We start from the raw sequence: 22,029 nt of genomic DNA, 5'->3' as shown, positions 1-22,029 counted from the left end.
CAGTGTTTTTTTTTTTAAAAAAAATAATCCCACAGGATTAGTTTAATTAATTTTACACACATTAACAAAATTTTATCTGGCCAAAAAATTAGTCAAAGCTTTGGTGCATGAACTTTCCCCCCCCTGAGTGGTTTAATTTTGTACTTTTAAACATGTTTTTGTTCCTAAGGTCTGGGAATTGGGAATATGTTCTATGTATTTTATGAAGATGGAATCAAAGTGATACAGCCAGTGGAGTGTGAATTCCAGAGACATATAAAGCCTAGTGAAAAGCTCCTTGGATTCCAGGCAAGTATTCTGAAACATCTACCGTGTTTCTCCAAAAATAATACACCATCTTATATTTATTTTTCCTCAAAAAAACAACAACACTATGGCTTATTTTCAGGGGGTGTCTTATTTTTTTCCTCCTCCTGCTGGCATTGCTGCTGCGCCTATCACTATGTCTTATTTTCGGGGTATGGCTTATATTCCTTGAATGCTTAAAAATCCTGCTATGGCTTATTTTATGGGTATGTCTTAAAATATGAGAAACAGGGTAGTTACTCTTTCCTTCCACCATGCTTGATATTGCAAAAAGCAGAATGTGCTCTTTGAAATGTTCTATCTGCTAATGAAGCAACGGTTGACAAATGTTCCCTGCTCTTTTCTGTCATTGGGCCTCCACAACAATAGAAGACCCTGACATGATTGGCTCCCAAGAACTATGGGCAGAAGGAGAAAATGTGTCCATGCCATGGACTATCTTGCTCAAGCGCATGTGGAAGTCTTGTCTCAGTATGGTGCTTAGCAGGGGTCAGCAAACCTTTTTAGCAGGGGGCCGGTCGACTGTCCCTCAGACCTTGGGGGGGGGCGGACTATATTTTGGGAAAAAAATGAACAAATTCCTATGTCCCACAAATAACCCAGAGATGCATTTTAAATAAAAGGATACATTCTACTCATGTAAAAACATGCTGATTCCCAGACCGTCCGCGGGCTGGATTTAGAAGGCAATTGGGCCGCATCCGGCCCCTGGGCCTTAGTTTGGGAACCCTACCCTGTGCTACATTAGCTGTGCAGCCATGGCAAAGAAGGAAGATGCAGGCTGTAACAACCAAACTCTAGAAAGAACTCATGCAAAGGCTTACTACCGTTAATTTTTGCCATACTTTGCAAATAGGTCAAGCAGTGATGAGTAGGTCAATCTGATCTTACCTTGGATTCTGAGTAAGAAAGCCACAGGTTGCTTCATTGCCATGTTACCCTACTTTTTATAAACTTTACTTCTATGTACCCATTTATGTGCGCCTGTGTATGAAGATCAGATAGACCAGGGGTCGGCAAGATTTATCTTGCCTGGGCCGGATCGGTCCCGCAGAGATCCCTCCATGGGCCGGCTCATGTGGGTGTGTGAGCGCGCCTGCCCATGATTTTTGGCATCTGCGTCTATGCAGATGCTATTTCCAGCACTGTGGAAGCCAGTCCCCACGCCGCGCTGCGCTGATTTAGCGCAGCACGCGAGCAGGCAACTCGGTTCGGGAGCAGCTCATGGGCCGTTCAGATGACCTCCGTAGGTTACCTCCGGCCCATGGGCCTTAGGTTGCTGACCCCTGTGATAGACGAACACAAAGACAGACAGGTAAAGGTGTAGATAAAGACAGAATCTCATCTAGTAAGTGGACCTTACTCCATTAAACTTCATGCCACAATAACTTGGTTAGTCTTTAAGGTGCCACTGATTTCTTTGTGGTTTTCGCTACAGCTGGCCAATACAGCTATCCCTCTGGCATTCATGCAAATATAACTGTGGGTTACCTACATCCCTACTCACATATTCCTATGTTTCTACTCTTCTAAAATCCACACAAAACAAAACCCTTGGGCTAGATTTGCTTCTGTAATGATAACTGCCAAAGTTAAAAAATATATACAGATATACAGATATATGCAGTGCTCAACAACAAGATAAATTTTTACTGCATGTAATTATACTTTCAGTAGCTAATCAAGCTTTGATTTGTGCTGCTTAACTAAAATTAGTTCAACATCACTAAAAATAAGTCAAAGACCCTTTTTCTCTCTCGTATGGACGGTTAATTTAAAAGCTGATAATTTAAGAAGTATCTGAAAAATTTACCGAAGGAAGCTGAAAATGAGAACAGTGAAATGTAAAAGTATTCTGTGTAGCATTTCAGAATTAATGATAAGTTGAGTGATGAATAGTGAAGAGAAGTACGGTAATTATAATGTAAAATATATTAGGTTTATTTTTCGTCTCCATATTTAAAGCCTCTTCCCAATACCAGAGATAAAATTTAGGAGAGGGAAAGATTCAGTTCATGAAGCAAGGAAGTGTGTAGGTGTGTGCAAATTACACAGGCAGAATTCCATTTTCCTTTAGATAATCCTCTGCCTGAGTTTTTAGGCAGCTTGATCTGTGCTCTCTTTCCTTCAGTATCATCAGACTCTCACTTCAATGAAAGGATCTTGGTATTTTCACCATAGTCACATTGCGTCATGAATTCTGTAGTCTATTGCACATGTGTGGTTTTTTTTTCATTTGTGAGGATGAACAACTTATCACAAGAAAGTTTTTTTAAATTCTGTATCAGAAGAACATCTAATTCACTGAGTGAATTTTAAGCAGTTTGTTGGTTGGTTGGTTTTGAGATCAGAGCATATTTGGGGATAGCCCTCAGAAAATAGAGTGTAAAATTCACAGTAGTTGATAGACATTTCAAAGGTACTTATATCCAACCCATGCCTCAAGTTTAATACAGTGTCTTTCCAACTCTTATGATGCATTCCTGTTTGCCCCTTTGCACATTTAGACTGAACACTTGAATGGGGCAAAATCTGAAAAAGGACATACACCACAAGTAGTATGTTTAAACTACTCTGCCCTTGCAGTTGGAAAACAGCCATGCAAATTTATTTTCTGCCTGCCATGCAAAATTATTTTCTGCCTACCCCCCCCCCCCACTTCTTTTGGCCATGCAACTTTACTGGTTAGGATTTTATTATTATTTTTATGCCTTCCTGCATAGTGCCTATAAATCTGCTGCTGCTCCATAACTTGAATTACATAGCAAGGGAAAAATATTTTTCTACTCATTGCTTTGAATACAACATGCCTTCAGGCAACAATGCTATGTTGTTTAAAAAAAATCCTCAATAGAATTCCGTCCATGGAGGAGGAAAGTATGTTTCCAGCTCATTGGATTATGCATTATTTTAATACATATATTTCTGCTGCATAGACTGGCTCATGAGTGTGGATTTCAAGCTGCTTTTGAGCTAAGTATCTATTACTACATACCACATTAAATGCATAGCGTTTTGACGTGACAGTTTCCCTAGATGCAAGTACTGAGAGGCTTTCAAGCTTTTTAGAGTCCTCATTCTTACTAATTTAATTTGTCAATGTGTTTATGGCATTGGTTGCCCCAAAGCAGCGGTTCCCCCCCCTTTTTTTTGAGCCACCGCCCATAAACCCCTTGGTTCCATAAACTCATCTCCAGGACTCTCTAACCTGTAAAAAAGCATTATTCAGAATAGTGATTTGCATGACCCACTAAGGAAGATAATACCACAGCAAAATTCAAAAGAGTGGCAATTAATTGCACATTTATTCAAAATCCAATTAATACCATTTAATTTAATGAACTTGATTCAGTGACAACATTTTTAAAAGTCTGATAGTCAATTACAGCTCCAGTGCCCCCCCCCTGCAGCACTTCTTAGCACTCCATAGGTAATCTTACTGCCCCTCTAGGGAGCGGTACTGCCCACTGTGGGAACCACTGCTCTGAAGTGTCTTGTCTATTAAGAACTTCAGGCTCGATAAAAAGAAACAAGTGAGTACAAGTAAAGCAACTGCTAGCCATATTCCGCAAATGCTTGCCCAAGAGTTGGTGCAAGATATATGGGCAGGTTCTACAAAACTTCTCATGAATCTTGACCAGCTAGAATTTCCACAAGCTTTCATGGAATCTCTTGCACAAGGAGAACAACATCTTTAGCATTTGTTTCATCATTATTTTTCATGCAACGCTGTAAAGCAGCCTTCTTATGAGTTGAAGGTATCTTTCACCTGCAGAAGTTCACCTTTAGATCTAGCAGCTTCCACTTTTAAACTAATTATAATTCCCCATAGCTTCCAAACTTTGGTTATTTCAACAATGGTTTGCTAACTTGCCATGATCCTAAACCAAGTTCAAGAGTAACAAAGAACAAGGTTGTTTGAAAGCAGAAATTAAGCTTCCAATATCATCACCGCTATATATAGTGGAGGAGACAGCATGCAAGCCCAAAGCTGACTAAGGCTTCTTCCTTAGCACTAAATCGTGGTTTAGCTTTGCTTGTGAACATTACAAAGGTTCATTGATTGTCTGATGTAGGAATCAAACACTATACATTGGACTTAAGCATATTTGAAATAAAGCATAGCTGTTTATTTGCACAGGGATGCTCTGTTGAACTGAGATAGAAACATGAACTTTTAAATGAAGAAATAAATAAGCAAACTTGTACTTGGTCAGTTGTTAAAATGTTAGCTCAGAAAATTAAGTAACAGTCCTTTCTCATCTTCAGAGCTTACTAGATATCCTTGGCCAATTCTGCTTTCTCTCCAAACCTAATTTATATTATTTAGAAACAAAACTTTCAAAGTTTCTTGCAGATCAGTCATGTAACAAATTATTTACATGTATCTCAGCTAATTAATAAAATTTGGATTGACTCAGGATCTACTGAAATAAGAGGCCGTTTTTATACTGACTAGATAGCTTGAATATGGCATCCCATACAACTGAATTTTGCAAATCAATTTTCTTTGTAGATCTCATTCTATCTCAGAAACGACCCTCCAAAATCACCAAATATTTTGCTTTATTCCATCTGCTGGTTTGAATTAGACTGAATCACTTTCTGCTTAGGAAAGTGTCAAAAAGCAGTGAAATAAATTAACATTTTTATTGGATATTATCAGATGTTCCTCTTATAAGGAACCTAAATTGGAAAAAGGTGCATCAATCACTTTTTAATTAAAAAGAGAATTTGTTCCTATATTTAAGAGAAAATTGTTTTATCCCATTATCTGACCACTGGGGAAATTCTTAATGGAGCTTTGCATTTGAAGGTAAAGAAGAGAATGCTAAGCTTAACCTTATATAAAAAAATTTTAAAAGTCATTTCTAAAACAGAAAATACTTCATTCTGCTTTCTGTTCCCATCTATCAAACTATTTCTGGCATCAGCTATAGTCAGATTAATGGATCTCATAGCTTAAAAATAACTGAGGAGAAATTTTTTGCTTAGGAATGAAAGTATCATTTGGCTAAGTTAATATTTAACAGCAGATATACTTAAAATTGTGATATCAAAAACATATATGTACATATTTCAGCATGCTATACAAATAACTGAATATACATAATACGGTATTTGTCCCAGCTGAGGCCACAGTGAGCGAGGTGTCTTCAATAACTTTACATTTGAGTATAGTGATCTGTGATGGATCTGCCCAATTTATCCATAGAGTGCCTTCATTTTTCATTTGTTTAAGCTTTTCAAGGGAATGTTACAAAAACAACCCTGTAGCTTTGGCAGGATGAGGTCAAACAAGTTGAATTCAGCTAGATGGATGCTTGTGTGGTCAAGTGATTTGAACATGTAATACCTTCAATGTGGCTGCCTGGTTGTTTCCAGTCCCAATTGGTGACCCTTAAATAGTCCTGAATAGTTTGGGATCACATTATTTGAAGGACCACCTGTAGCCATACGTACTTGCTCAGTCCTTAGCATCAGACGTCAGAGTCCCTGCTTGCAGGCTTACACTCAAAATCTGTCAGATTGGCAGGATCAAGAAATGGTGTTATTGACAGTGGTCCATCTATGTAAAATTCCCTCTCCAGGGAGGCAAATCACCCTGCTTTAATGTTGGCATCCATCAATCTCAAGAGACAATGGTGTGTGCCTCTGGCCACGCTGGAGAATCACAGCACCTGCTTATAACTGCTGCCTCCTGCCTTGTTTTTGCTGTTGCCTCTTCGATGTGCTAGCCTGGACAGTGTGTATGGCAGTCCTGGGCTGCCTAGATGACAGTACCCCACTCTTGGCCCCTCTGATATGGTCCAAAGGAAAACAGAGCAATATGTTTAGCACCAACTTGGCTACAGGAGTTGCTGGAAGGAGGCATACAAGATGCCATCTAACTGTCTTAGGGACTCCGCTCCAGATTTGTGCAGGCTTTACTGCTTAGCCTTTTATCCTCCTAAGTATGTTCCACAAAGCAGAGGGTATGGATTTTCCCTTGGAATGAGTTTAGCTGCAAGGCAGCTAAGACTTAGGAACAGAGATTTCCTTCTTCTCAAGGTTGACGAGCCCCATCTACCCCTCAGTTCGCTTTACAGTACATGCAGAAACCATCTTCTCGACTGTTGGACCCACTATTGGTCTTGTCCGCTCAATCTGCCAAAGCCTGTCTTTGCATGCAGGGGAACTCATGGAGGGTTTGAGACCCATCAGCTAACTTCAGTTGGTTTAGCCAACCTTTTGAAGTTGTTTCTCAGGGTGTGGCCATCATCACATGCTAACAGCTCCTAGGAGAGACAGCTCTTGAGAGCTGAGTGAAGAATGGAGACCAAATATGGACAAACTACCTCAGAAGGAACACAACATGTCACATACCAGTAGTACTACCCCTAATACCCCATATACCCCTCAGGGAATAAGAGGCAGGAAAATGAAAACCTCCTCCATAGGGGAACCCAACTTTCGAGAATTTGAATGGCAAGATTTAGCACAGCATTAACAGAATCATATTAAGCATTAATAGGAAATTGAACCTTAATTTTAGTATCGGCAAGTACTCTTTTGCTCAAAGTTGGTCAATTCAGAGAAACCCTTTTTTAATGTTCCAAAGTATTATAGAGTGGTTTCAAACAGACACATTTCCCCCTAAGATTTAATAAATTCTGAGCAACAAATAATGACTGCTAACCTTCCTTGTAAGTGGATACATTCTAAGCAGGACTCAGAAATTGATTTCTGTTCCACTCTGACATGTGAAGATTCAGACAGTGCCTATACTGTGTACTAAAGAAAAACCATCAAACAGAGATGCCACAGAATGCTCAGATAAATTATAGCATGTGCCTCTTAAAAATGTGCTTTCTGGTATTCAATCCCTCTGCATGTCACAGGTGCTGTTTTTTCCTCTATTTTTCATTTCAAAGAAACCTCTGCACAAAGAAACAAGATATTTGCTTAGCAGCTCATCAGTGCCTGCTGTTTATTCCTCACTTGAAGTCATCATCCTCTGACACACCATAAGTATTTCTACAGCAGCCTGCTATGATGTGTCAAATAGACGATATTAGGTCAGGAATAAGCATCAGATATATGCTAAAATCTTGTTTTGATGAGCTGTCCCAAGTAATAAGATGAAGAAAAGATGAAGAGAAATCTTGGCATATGTGACACATTTCTGGTCCAAGCAATTTTCAGAACTGGAGTATGAATATTCTTCAAGCATTCTTTGAAGTGTTAGAATGTTTGGCACACAGTTAATTTTGTAGTACTGGTGGATTTACTTCATATCCACTGATAAATAGCAGTCTGGAAGATCTACATGCCTTCTATTCACACATAGTTGCTGGCCATTTGCCTTTTGTGTTGTTACGGCTACATAACGCCTGTGGATTTTCAGAAGACATTACAGTCCACATATCAGCTGCCAGATTAATAACCCTGTGTTCATACAAATCCTTTAGAGCATCTGGAATAGACCAGAATAGACTTTCACAAATGATAATTGTAAGGGGGAAGGCTTATAGGGTACAACCCCCCCCCCCCAAATCAGGTCGAGCTCCTCCTCAAGCAGTAAGTCAAGCACAGGATCAGATTACAAGAGCCGGGAAACAGAAAGGGAGAGCCAAGGCAGACAGCCCTTGCTCCAAGGGGAGGGAGAGAGTGAAGGGGAAGAAGGGACCAGCAGACAGTCAGTTGGAAGGCCATCCCCCCCCCATGCCAGGATTGAGGTGAACGGCTCTCCGTCGGAGCAGGGGGAGGCGCTTCACAGTTCCCAGGCTGTTACGGTATGTTGGGCGCGGAACAGAAAGCAAACATTGCGAGATTCTGACTCAGACTGAGGCAGACATGTTTTATGGACACTTGGCACCATAGCTGCCAAGTTCTCCCTTTTTTAAAGGGATTTTCCCTTATGCTGAATAGGCTTCCTCGCGAGAAAAGGGAAAACTTGGCAGCTATGCTTGGCACTGTAAGTAATATGCACTAATAAAAACATCTGAAAGACAAGCAGGTGTGGAGGGTCGTTACTCAAGAGTAGCCACAACAACCCCTGACAATAATGGTTAAGTTTTGGTCATTTCTCTTCTCTATATAGCAACTGAAAATCTGCAGTGACGGGGCCCAGGTATCCTCCTGGCTCAGTTCCAGGGAATGGGAATTAAGGGCACTGTTTTTGTTGTTGTTTAGTCATTTAGTCATATCCGACTCTTCGTGACCCCACGGACCAGAGCACGCCAGGCACTCCTGTCTTCCACTGCCTCCCGCAGTTTGGTCAGACTCATGTTCGTAGCTTCGAGAACACTGTTTTACACTGCATCAAAAGAATGGCTCACACAGTGGGCCAGAGTCACAAAAATCAGAAACAGCATTGTTGTTGCTGACAATCTATGCACCAGCCGAGCCGCTCCAGAAGTCCCAGTGGTGCTTGTGCATAAGCCCAGATCACCACTGGCTCCTCCTCCTGGTAAGCAGCAGTAATGCTGCTACTGGGATACTAGTACAGTGGTATCTCGACTTATGAAGGCGATTCGTTCCGCGGCGCTCTTCGTAAGTCAAAACCTTCGGATGTCGAAGCGTCCATTTTGCACATGCGCGAAGCACGATTTTGCACTTCTGCGCATGCATAGACCATGCGCACGGCAAAAATACTTCCGGGTTTGCCAACTTCGTAAGTCCGGACCTCCGGAACGAATGAAGTTCATAACCAGAGGTACCACTATACTGTGAGCTTTTGTGAGTACTTTTATCGCTGCTGTAGTAGTAGTAGTAGTAGTAGTAGTAGTAGTATTCTGGTGGGAGCCACCCAGAGTGGCTGGGCGGTGTATTATTATTATTATTATTATTATTATTATTATTATTATTATTATTATTTGTTACAGGTAGGTAGCTGTGTTGGTCTGACGCAGTCAAAACAAAATTAAATTTTATTAATTAATTTTTATTAATTAAATAAAATTAAATCCTTCCAGTAGCACCTTAGAAACCAACTAAGTTTGTCATAGGTATGAGCTTTCGTGCGCATGCACACTTCTTCAGATACCTTAATTATTATTATTATTAATTATTATTATTAATTGTTGTTGTTGTTGTTGTTGTTGTTGTTGTTATCTGCTCCTAGAATATTACAGGTGTATGATATTTTCTGTCACAGATTCTAGAAATTAAAGGGACAGGATTCTAGAAAGTGCATTTCATGCCATGCACAATACTCTGTTTATTCCTGGGACACAGGAAGCTGAATATATAACGTCAGGCTCTTTTTCTGTTTAACTCATTGATGTCTATTATGACTCAGAGCAGCTCTCCAAAGTCTCAGATGATCAGATGATCTTTCACATAATCTGATTACTTTAAAACAGAACACAAAAGTGGTTCTGGCGGGGACTAAGGCACCTCTGTACATAAATGGCATCATAGAAAACCTTGGAGGTTTTACAACTAGCACATCGTCCATTATGCTAGACAGGCATATAATTTAACCTACATTAGATAAATAACTTCAAGAGACAAGCTAATTTTTTTTGAGGGGGGAGGTGGCTGAATGTTCTTGGATGAAACTGAATTCACGATTTGAAGCTAGTACAGTTAGTTCCTGAAATAGTTCAGGCTTTGCCTGTTCTTCTGGCATATTTTGAGCTTGCATTTGAGTCATGCAGAAATGTGGCAGAGTTGTTATGAGCACCCTTTAGAATTATTGTGGTCTTAGAGTGATTTGTCATCTTCCTTTCTCCTTCATTCTAGGATGAAGTTTGCCCTAAAGCTGAGGGGGAAGAAGTCCAGCAGTGTGTCTGGGCATCTGCCGTTAATGTAAAAGACAAGTTTATATATGTAACCCAACCCACCTTAGACCGAGTGCTGATTGTTGATGTGCAGTCACAAAAAGTTGTTCAGGTAAGTGTTCTTCCTAGGTAAGAACTCTTTTCTTTCGTTTGCTGTACAATGCTACCTCCACTTACGAACGGGATCCGTTCCGGAGGCCCAGCCGTATCCCGAAAACTTCGTAACCGGAGGCGCCCTTCTGCACACGCGCATGGCGCGACTGAGCTTCTAATGGGGGTGCCTCGTTCGCAACCCGAGGATTGCATTACCCGAAGGTAACGTAACCCGAGGGTCCAATGTATAAGGTAGAGCAAAATGTTGGATTGAGGCCTATTACTTATTCTTTCTCTCAACAGGCCATGACATACAGTTTAAGTTTTAGACGCTTTTTATCTGTGAAAAGGGTTAGCCAAAAACAGAGATTCAGACAAGAATTTTCACCTTTCTCTTGAGAACAAAATCATGTCAGCACTCTGTTTCAGAACACAAAGAAGTGTCTTAAAATTCATTTCAAGATCATAAGATTTGCACTTACTAAAATATAAATGTGACTTTCCTGCAAGCAGCTGTGCTTCACTTCATGAATAGGCATAATACAGTTGCTAAAAAAATCTGTTGTCATCTTCATAAGAAGAAATAAAATTTGAAAGTGATTGAAAGTGTCAGGCACGGCTGCTATTAAAATTTTAATCCTTGCCAATATTCCCAGTACCCTAGACTTCTTTATAATATAACAGACTCTAATATACAGCAAATGCTTGTACACCAGTGCTCATGGTTTCTTTCTTTTTTTATCGTGTATCAATATGACAGGTTAAAAGAAAGATAACTATAATTTATTTTAAATCAATCCTAGAACGCCGTCATCATAGCGTTCAATAAAATACAAAAGAAAGGTTCTGTTCATTTTTAAGCACAGAATTATAGTTGGGGAAGCAGCTGGAAGACTGCATAGTTCACCTGCATTTCTCAGAATGTAATGCAGCTAATCAATAATAGGCATTATTTTTGTTTGTCACATTTCTGTCTTGTCAAATCCAAGCAAGAGAAGAATTTGTGGGTAGCAATGCTCACCTAGTATTCAAGGTGGGTCCAGTTTATGAGTTTCAGGGACATTTCTAAAGCACAGGTAGTTCACAGCAAGAGGGTTCACAGCACTTCTCCTTTTTCAGCCTGAGGGCCACATTGCCTAGAGGGCAAGCTTCCAAGGGTCACATGCTGTGGAGCCTGGGAGAGACAAAAAAAAAGTGGTTGGAAGAAGGGATGCTACTCTTCACCTATGTACCAGAGGCTAAATTTCAGACATACAAAATACCAAAATTTTAACATCTCTGCAAGCTTTTACACCACCTCATACATATCCCTCCAGAGTCATCAACCAGGCAGGCAAGAACCATTTTCACCAATCATTGACACAATATGGCCATGTAAAAGCACCAGAGGAAGTTGTGGTGTGTGGCTTGAGGAGTCGTCCCATGGCCACGTGGGCCTGGAGAGCTGCATTCAGCCCTGGGGCTGATGTTCTCCACACCTGGCTTGTCTGAATGAAACATCATGTTCATGCTTGCTAGAACCTGGATTTCCCTATGCAGTCCACAACTACTTTGGATGGCCATTGTAATGTGTTGTATCCAGTACAGTGGTACCTCGGGTTACAGACGCTTCAGGTTACAGACGCTTCAGGTTACAGACTCCGCTAACCCAGAAATAGTACCTCAGGTTAAGAACTTTGCTTCAGGATGAGAACAGAAATCGCGCGGCATTGGTGCAGTGGCAGCAGGAGGCCCCATTAGCTAAAGTGGGACATGAGGTTAAGAACAGTTTCAGGTTAAGAACGGACCTCCAGAACAAATTAAGTTCTTAACCCGAGGTACCACTGTATATGCTTTGCCTTAGACTGCATACACACTGTGCTTTCAAAATACATTTGAAGCATATTCTTTCCGCCAAAGAATTGTAACTCACAGAGTTACAATTCTCAGCAACACCAATTAGTTTCCAGGCCCAATTCAAAGAGCTGGCATTGATCTATAAAGCCTTACATGGCTTAGGGCCTTCATACCTTCATACAAACCAACCCAGACCCTGCATTTGTCATCTGAGGCCCTTTTCTATGTCCTCCCTACCTGAGAGGTTCAGAGGGTGACAACAAGAGAACAGGCCTTTTTTTGTGGCGGCTCCCCATTTGTGGAATGTTCTCCCCAGAAAGCCTCGTCTGGTGCTATCATTGCCTGTCTTTAGGCACCAGGCAAAAACATTCCTCTTTCCCCAGGCCTTTGGCGATTAAATAATTTATGGCCTGTTAAAGGTGTGTGTAAGGGGACTCTTATTATGATTATTTTATTATTATGCTGTCTGTCACTATGCTTTGTATTGTTTTTATTATTATCATTATGCTGCGTAAAATATGTTTTAATGTTAAACACTACCCTGGGAACTTTTGATAAAGGGTAGTATATAAATTTAATTAACAACAACAAACTGCAGTGCCCATAATTCTTTTAGTGGGGAAATGAAGCCTTAGTGGAAAGTGTTTCTAGTTGTGCAAGACAATTCCCACTACACATTTAGGCCTCTTGCCAACCCCCTCCCAAAAGCTGCTCCTGGGGGGGGGTCTCTCTGCAACAGAACGGACTCTTGTGCAGAGGAATGTAGTAGGCAGGCTGGTGTACCCTGTTGTGAGTCCAGAAACATTGCCCACCAAGTCCAAGACACAACCCTTCTAATATTAACATTATAACAAAGTTTATTCTCATTTAAAGAGGACCCCCGGTACCATTTCTGTTACATTGATTCTCACACATTTCTGCAAGAAGGAAATTCCTTTAATAAACTGAAATATTAAACTACATTACAGGTTTTTTTACCCTTGATAAAAATCCTGTGAGAAAACGGAAAGAGGCTTGTAAGATTTTTAGCCAGGGTGACAAAATATAATGTATAAAGTTCCCACAAAAAGTTGCCAGCCATGAAAGAAATATCAATTTATCTCTGTCATTTTACAGTAGAGATTTCAGCACTGAAGTATAACTAATATGAAGTACTTTGGCAGTTTTTAGGGAAAGAGTTGGCTCAGCAATGCTTGTAATATCATAGAAACAATCCTGCTCTCTTATCCCATAATGATATGCTACTGTATTCTTTTTGCAAGCCCCAGGAGTTATTTTTCTCTTGCATTTAGACATAAATCTTTAAATATGGGAGGCATTTAGATTCTTAGCCAGTCCTCTTTGATGGAACTATTTATTTTTTCTTTCCACATCACTAAGATGTCTTAGCATAGGAAGGTGCAAGAAGTCAAATATGCACATTATTCAGAAGGTGGATATCTTTTGCTCTCTATTTACTCGAGAAAAATTGCATACCTTTCTTGGTAAACAAGTCTAGATGGTGCCACAAGAGGTGATCTTGTCAAGCTATAATTGCATGCATGGAAAAACATGTTGTTGGAATACAATCCTGTACCTGATTGATACCCAGCCTCCCCCACAGGAACTAAGGGAAGGGACCAGCAGAAACACATGCAATGCGCTGGTTGATCGTGCCACATCACCTTTTCAGCATCCTGATCTCACATTGCACCTGCTGGGTGAGGAAGTTTGGTGTGCAGTTACTTAACAGATTGGGCAGAGGCAATTTTAAGCACGCCAGTACAATGAACAAATCTAGCTTCAGTGATTTCTCATCTTACATAGAAGCATTTATACATCCATGGCACCCACGCAGTTAATATCCCATGTAATAGAACATCTCAGATACAAGGGACATTTCGGAAATAAAGTGAGAAGCAGACCTAGCACACAGACTAATAGAAGAATTGTGCTCTAAGTGGAACTATTTAGATCTGCATTTTCAGTTTCAATGGGTTTGACCCAAGTCGTCTAGTTTGATTCCCTTCGATTTCTTTCCAGTGGTTGAGCCAACAAGAAGATGTTGTTTCAAACATGCACAATTTGCAGTATCACAACAGTTGGTTCAGGCATGAAAGACTATTGCAGGTGTTATCTAGCAGCATAAAAAAAGAAAGGTAACCCAGTAGTAAACAATTGTCCTGGAGTTTGTCTGCTCAAGGAGAAAAAACGGCTTTGGCTTTACAGGAAGCTGGAGTTTTTTGCAACACCTCAGGTGTATAGTTAAGCATCACCAGTGGTCTCTGCCAGCCATTAGCACATTATCTTGAGGATCTACATCATTACTTTAAATTAGATCCACTTAATTAGCCAGCTGGTACTCTTCTTGTCAAACTGATAAACAAGCTGTGCTTCACAGTTTCGTGATAGAAAGACCAACAAACAAAACAGAACAAAGAGATAGAGGGGCTCCTTTTAAAACAAAAATACAAATGCAGCCCTGATAATGGAGTTAGTTCATTGACAGCAATAGAGAAATTACAATGGAGGGCAAGCACAACATCCAAAAAAGAAACTACAGTACTAAAATGTTCTCTAAATGGTCTCCTTTCAATGGACCAGATTCTGACACAGTTACCTGCCACAATAAAAATAGTGGCAAGGATTAGTATTATTTAATTGATTGTTCTAACCTGCTTTTTAGTATATACAGTGGTACCTCGCAAGATGAAATTAATTCATTCCACAAGTCATTTTGTGGGGTGATAATTTTGTCTTGCGAAGTGTGGTTTCCCATAGGAATGCATTGAAATTGAATCAATGCATTCCTATTGGGGGGGGTGCAAAAAAAAAGGCACCGACTCACCCGGAAGTTTTCAAGGCTCTGGGGAGGGGGAAGCAGCAGGAGGGCCAGGGGTCTCCTCCCGCCGCAGCCTCCGCTCCTTCAGCCTCCACTGTTCCCGCCAAGGGCCGCCTGGCAAGCCCCGCTGCTGCTCCTGCCAGATCCCGCCAGCCCACCAGGGAGGAGCCGCGGAGGCCACCATGGCTGCCGAGGAGGGCAAGGCCGGAGCCACAGAGGAGGCAGAAGTGGCAGCTGTGGACGTCACCAGTGGAGTCCTAAAGGTAAGCGGTAGTGCGACGGCGGTGGCTTCCCTTCCCCTCGCGAGGCTGCTTCGTTTTGCGAAGCACGGCCATAGACGGCTTCATTTTACGAGTCGTCCAAAAAAACGCAAAACGCTTTCGTTTTGCGATTTTTCCGTTGCGTGAGGCGTTCATCTTGCGGGGTACCACTGTATACCCTCTGAAGGCAGGTACACATCAGTATAATACTACATCATTACAATTTCAATATTTAAAATGGCTGTAAAAACTATTAGCAGCATTCAGATGGTAGCAACAGATAGAACAATTCTTAAGAAGCATATAGTCACCTGAATGCAGGGTAGGTGGCAGGTGTGTGTGTGTGTGTGTGTGTCTTTCAGGCATTCCTAAATGTCAGGAGAGAATGTGCCCTATGTATTTCCCTGAGAGGAGCATTTCAGAGACAGCAGGGCTACTGCAGAGAGGGCCCTGGGCAGGTACAGATAACTGTAGGTGGTCTTTCTGATAGCCCATTCCTTTTTCTTTTTCTTTTTTTGAGCTTTAAAGGTCAATACCTTTATTTTTAAAAGGTCCAAAAGTGAATAGGCAGCCAGCATAACTAGTGTAGAATAGGTGTAATATATGAAGAAAACCTGGTTCTGACAAGTGCTACGGCTGCCACATTCTGCTCCAGTTGAAGCTTCTGGGCCATCTTTAGAGTGCATTGCAATAATGTAGTGCATCAATGGTGCCTTCTACAGATAGTTGGAGATACAGTTGGCATACCAGCTGAAATTGGTAAAAAGCACTCTTGGTTACTGATGATACCTATGCCTCGGTCAAAAATGCCAAGCCCAGGATGATTCCCAAACTGCATACTTGGCCCTTTTGAGGTCTAAACCACAGAGCCTAGGGCTTGCCGATCAGAAGGTCGGCGATTCGAATCCCCGCGACAGAGTGAGCTCCCATAGTTCGGTCCCAGCTCCTGCCCACCTAGCAGTTCGAAAGCACGTCAAAGTGCAAGTGGATAAATAGGTACCGCTCCTGCAGAAAGGTAAATGGCATTTCCGTGTGCTGCTCTGGTTCGCCAGAAGCAACTTAGTCATGCTGGCCACATGACCCGGAAGCTGTCTGCAGACAAACGCTGGCTCCCTCGGCCTATAGAGTGAGATGAGCGCTGCAACCCCAGAGTCGTCTGCGGCTGGACCTAACACTCAGGGGTACCTTTACCTTTACCTTTAAACACACTTACTCCATTTATATCAAGCTGCTGCTGTGTTTGTTTCTGTAATTCTGTAAGCACCCAGTGAAGACTTTTTTCTTGTCCTACCTCTCTCTGCGTGCTTCTTCTACTTTGCAAAGCAGATGCACAAAATTGTTTGAGTGAAATATATTAGTTTTGTTTTGTTAAAACTTACATGAAAGCTATGATCGAATACTGTAATATACACATAGAACAATCACAGTTTCCTTCTCTGGTCACAGTGAATAATTTTTGCAGATTTATTTTTGCTAGTTGAAATTCTTCAATTTGCTATTAAAAAGGAAATGGATCACTTCAATGAATCCATGGATAGTATATTCCACCTTTTTTTTCTTCATTTGCAACTTTTAACAAAAGGAAAAAGATGTTCACCGATAAACCAAGAAGCATACAATCTAGGAAGAAGGGTAAATAAATAGTTTTCTGCCTTACCACTTTTGTTTCAAGCATTTTAATAGCTTTGTTGCGGCATACAGCTTAATTAGGTGGAGACGGAACGTATATCCATGTCACGTTGTTCAAATAATGAGCAAAGGTGTTTAAGCAGGTGTGCTCTAGCTTCAGATTAATTAGAATGACATCAACAATTGAAGGCTTCACTGGGGTCTAATTTTCACTCCAAACCTGTGCAATATTTACATTACAGTGGTACCTCGGTTTATGAACACAATTGGTTCCTGAAGTCTGTTCATAAACTGAAGCGTTCATAAACTGAAGCGAACTTTCCCATTGAAAGTAATGGAAAGTGAATTAATCCGTTCCAGACGGTCCGCGGAGTAAGCGTTCATAAACTGAAGCAAACTTTCCCATTGACAGTAATGGAAAGTGGATTAATCCGTTCCAGACGGGTCCACAGAGTACTTAAACTGAAGCGTTCATAAACTGAAGCATGGGTGTAATTGGTTCCGGAAGTCTGTTCATAAAATGAAGCGTTCATAAACTGAAGCAAACTTTCCCATTGAAAGTAATGGAAAATGAATTAATCCGTTCCAGATGGGTCTGCGCCGTTCATAAACCGAAAATTCATAAACCGAGGTGTTCATAAACCGAGGTTCCACTGTACTATAACATTAAAGAAAAGCTGGTTGTTTCCTTGTTTCTTCATATTCTTTAGGCAGTAAGTACAGATCCCATTCCAGTCAAACTTCACTACGACAAATCGCATGATCAGGTATGGGTGCTCAGCTGGGGAAGTTTGGATAAGAATTCTCCTACACTACAGGTGAGTATTTTTATTTCATTGTTTTAGGTATAGCCAAACTCACTGTAGAATCCTTTGATGCACATAGATGCTTCCCAACAGCAGTTATCAATGAATTTTTAAAGCTATCTTGTCAGCAATAAGACTTACAGTAGTAAGAAATTTCCTTCATTTGTACGTGCTCAAAATGTAGAAAACCTGCAGTGGGATACTTATAAACTATATCCCCAGTTGACACCGCCCCACAGTTGAATAATGTCAACATTTTGAATTAAATCTAAACAAACACAGATTTTAAACTCCTGTTTGGACTGCATTTCTCTTACTTTGGTAGTTACGTGCAGAAGACGGAGCCCCCAGTACTATTTCTGGTGGTATTTCACACATAAGCACATCAAAATGGCTTCCAAGTATCTAGAGATAAATCACAACAAAGATTTTGTGTCTTCTAGTTGTGGAGCAGAAGCCATGGGTAACAGGTTGGAGACAGGGAACAGAATCCAACCCTACTTACAAATCTGGAAATACATTTTTTTATTGTTGCATTTTTTTATTGTTGTGCACCCTCCCAGGCTCCCTTCAGTGGAAGGGGAAGGCGTGAAAACAAAATGAAGTAAATAGAAATAGCATTTTGTATGGGTTCATCAGGCAGATCTGCTGTAATATTTAAGGATTCTGTATTGATAGGTCCTAACACATGAGCATTGGTGAGGTTCATAGTTGATGATCAGGTGGAAAGATCCAGTGAAATGACCTGCAATGGAAGCCGCTCATGGGCCTGGGGTGGTGCGCCCAGGGGCTGGGCAAGCCACCTATTGGGGTGGGACGAGGTTGGGGTGAGCCATCCATAGGGGCAGGGTGCACCATGGGGCCTCCGGAGTCTGCCTGCCTCCTCCCACTCAGCCACCCTACAGCTGGGGGGGGGAGACAGCGGGCGGACCATTTGGGCAGCGCGGGGCCTGCGCACACCCAAGCCACCGGTTCTCTCCCAGGAGAGACGCGTGGCTCAGACACGCTGCAGGCCCCACAGTGAGTGCCGCCTGGCATTTTGTCACCCCATCAGTGGTGATACCCAGGGCGAACCGCACCCACCACACACCCCTTCCTCCGCCGCTGGTGCTGTGGAATGTACCTCTAGAAAAGTGACATTAAGCTATTACTGTGATGCCCAAAGGTACCTTACCAGCAGGAGAATTTTAAAGAGATGACCACATGTGTACACAGAACTGTAGAATTAGAATGGAATGGAGCCTTGTAGGCTCTCCTGTCCACCTCTGTTTGATGCAGGAAACCTATAGTAGAAGCATCCCCTACAGATGTCTGTCTAGCCACTGCTCAAGGAAAAATGCCTTCCTATAAGCACCAATAGTTACATATTTTTAAATATATAGAATAAACAGTAATTTTTTCATCAGAGCTGCTTTGTTCATAATGATTCCTGACTGCATGAAACCAGTAAATCTCCAGGAATCATTAAGTTGTAGCAAATACAGACAAATGTGCATTCCCCTGAATGCAGGAGCTGTGCAATGCTTCACATCCCTTCTTTATTAGAGCCTGAGCATAATTTGGATTGCCTGTGAATGTTATTTGCTGAAGTTGGTTATTTTTGAATCATTTGTTTCAAAAAGGATCAGAACTATCAAACTGATAATGGGATTGCATTGAAAGAATCAGCTTGTTTTCGCAGGGAGACATATTTTCAAATGCAGGCTGACATATATTGCTATTGATTATGACTCGGTAGCTGATTGCAGTCTCCAGTGAGCTTTAAGCATTCCACTAGATGCACTATTATTGAAAATTACTTCAAAATATTTATATGAACTTCAGGGCAAAATGGGCAAGAAGATTGATTTCCTTATATCAAATACATGCTTTAATTTGGATGGAACTCTATTAATTTCTAACCTGGCAGCCCAAATCTTGGGTTGCTGTGCAGGGATTGCTAGGTCTGTGTAATGCCATAACCACTGAAGTTGAGGATCTGGCCCAGCACCATGGCAATTATATCAGCCACCATCTCTGACTGAGGTAACAGTGCTATCCAAAGTTGTTAGTGGAAAAGTAATAGGTAGAGAAGTGGGGAATGGGGGGCAGCAGATGACTGTTTGCCCTCTTCAACTCTTTGGGTTAAAAAGGAATTGGGTATTGTGTATTTGTTGTATTTTGTATACTGCAGTAAACTGTTATAATAGGATTGGCCTTAGCATTATATCAGGACCAATATTCCGGACTTCGGCTAAATCTGTGCAACCACTCTGCGTATCCTTGTTTCTACACAGATTTATAAGACTGCAATGTGTTATTTGCTTACTTCAGTAGAAACTATTGGATTTAGTTTTAAGCACTGGTATTTAAATTTTTATTGTTTGCATCAAAATGTAAGGATTGCTCATATAATATTTCTCTGTACATGCACTATTAGTCCAAGCTGTCTCCAGGTACAAATGCACTTGGGCAAACATAAAATGTCAGCTCCTTATTTCCATGGTCACAGGAGCCAGGAAACATGCTACAATACTACAGTTTCAGAAATGTATATATTTCATTTGTGCTAAGGGATAGATCCACATTCATCTTATTTTACAGATTTCTTTAATGTATTAAAAAAAACCTGATGATAATATTGTTGCTGAATTAAAGGCTGTCTATCATGTTATCAGGCTACATATTTTTGTCCTGTCAACACAAATTTTGAGCAGAGTTTACACTATCACTGAAAGTGAAATTTGAATGTACCTACCTGAAAGTACCAGGTAGGTTCTGAATAATTCTGAGGGAAGAATAATTCTGAATCATTCTGAGGGAAGAAAAAGACAGTGGAAGAGTTAGGATTTCTCAGAGGAAGTTCATAAACTCTTTGTAATAAACCTAAAAAGCTGAATATATGTTGATCTCCTAGACTTTTTTTGCTATACAACCCACTTCATTCTTATTTCTAATTGAGGGTTTGAACCACATGCAAAAGAACAAATAAGCTGGGTATTTAGAAACATATACTTTCAAAATGACGACAACAACTGCATCAATTGCAGTAACTTTGTTTGAGCCAAGTATTGGAATGAGTTGTTGGTAGCCTTGCCTTTAACATATCAAATGTAATTGATTCAAATTAGATTTTAAAGACAATGTGAATAATTGTCCTCCACAATACATCCTCCAGGTGATAACCCAGGCCAGTGGGAGTATTTCTCATCATACTATTCATACTCAGCCAGTGGGGAAGCAGTTTGACAGAGTGGATGACTTTTTCATTCCATCTACAACCCTCCTCATCACTCACATAAGGTAAGTGACACACAAACTAGTAAGAGTTCTGGAGCCAAGGGTTTGTACAGAAATTTCTTACTTACTTATTGGATTATTCTTATTCTTATTCTTATCATCACCATCCCATCCTTCCTATAAAGAACTCAGGGAGCTGTGTGTGTGTTTCTTTTCTTTTCTTAACAACATTATGAGGAATGAAGGTTAGCCAAGGGAGAGTCACTTGGTTAATTTCATGGTTGGCCAGAGATTTGAAACTATATCTCCCTGATCCAAGTTTAAGTATATCCACTAGACCGTGCTTGTTAAATATAACATATCCCTCTTCTGGGCTTGAATGCTCCTGCAGAAGCCCACAGCTCTTTTACCATTCTGCCCAGTTCCTCTCCTCCAATGTCACATTCATTCTTTCCCTGGGTTTTGGGATAGGTTTCCCTGTGCAGTTGTACCTTGGAAGTTGAACAGAATTCATTCCGGAAGTCCGTTCGACTTCCAAAACGTTCGAAAACCAAAGTGCAGCTTCTGATAGGCTGCAGGAAGCTCCTGCAGCTAATCAGAAGCCACAGAAGCCCCGTTAGACGTTTGGCTTCCAAAAATAGTTCGCAAACTGGAATGGTCACCAGAACAGGTTTGCGGCATGTGGGAGCCAAAACATTCAAGAACTAAGCTGTTCGAAAACCAAGGTGTGACTGTAGTCCTATATTCAAATACGATGCCCTCTCAGTCCTCTGATCTTATGAGCTCCACCTTTCTTTCACAGCCCACTTGCATCCTATCCTTAGACACTGTTATTTTATTTTATTTTTTAAAAAAATCAGTTTCCACAGACAGAATACACCTTTCTTGGGCTGGAATTATCTCTAGAGCTAGGGGGTAGCTGATTTATGAACGTGTGTCTCTCTGATAAACTGTTGGCCCACTGTTTTAAAATGTATACTGATTATATGGTTTTTAATTACCGGTACTTTTGAATGGCCTGATTTTACAACATGGTGTTGTTTTTGTTTTACTGAATTGTCATAAATTGCCCGAAAAGCCTTGGGGTTAAAGGGCAGGATATAAGCCACATAAATAGGCATTCATAAATAAATATCTAGTCTGAGGGCACCTTGCTCACTTCTGCCATCTCCTTGTGAGACGTTGGCATACAATTTTGGGGCATTCATCTGTGTGCCCACTGGACTTGGTGGTTCTTGGATTCTCACAGGATTCCACGTACTCAAACCTTAACAAGCCTTTTTACCTGCTCA

At 41.0% G+C, this 22,029-nt stretch overlaps 1 protein-coding gene across 4 annotated transcripts in view; it reads left to right on the top strand.

Moving 5' to 3' along the window:
- FSTL5 (follistatin like 5) overlaps positions 1-22,029 on the top strand; it is a 300,362-nt gene that overhangs the window by 256,699 nt on the left and 21,634 nt on the right. For all 4 annotated transcript variants that reach the window (XM_060278679.1, XM_060278681.1, XM_035112814.2 and 1 more), the window contains 4 exons: positions 170-288; positions 10,036-10,185; positions 17,423-17,530; positions 20,676-20,800. In XM_060278679.1, the coding sequence (XP_060134662.1) occupies positions 170-288; positions 10,036-10,185; positions 17,423-17,530; positions 20,676-20,800 (502 nt within the window). The remainder of the gene's footprint in view (positions 1-169; positions 289-10,035; positions 10,186-17,422; positions 17,531-20,675; positions 20,801-22,029) is intronic.

This window comes from Zootoca vivipara, chromosome 9 (assembly GCF_963506605.1).
Source record: "Zootoca vivipara chromosome 9, rZooViv1.1, whole genome shotgun sequence".
Lineage (NCBI taxonomy): Eukaryota > Metazoa > Chordata > Lepidosauria > Squamata > Lacertidae > Zootoca > Zootoca vivipara.
The sequence above is the reverse complement of the archived record's forward strand: the minus strand, read 5'-3'. Positions and strand labels throughout refer to the sequence as shown.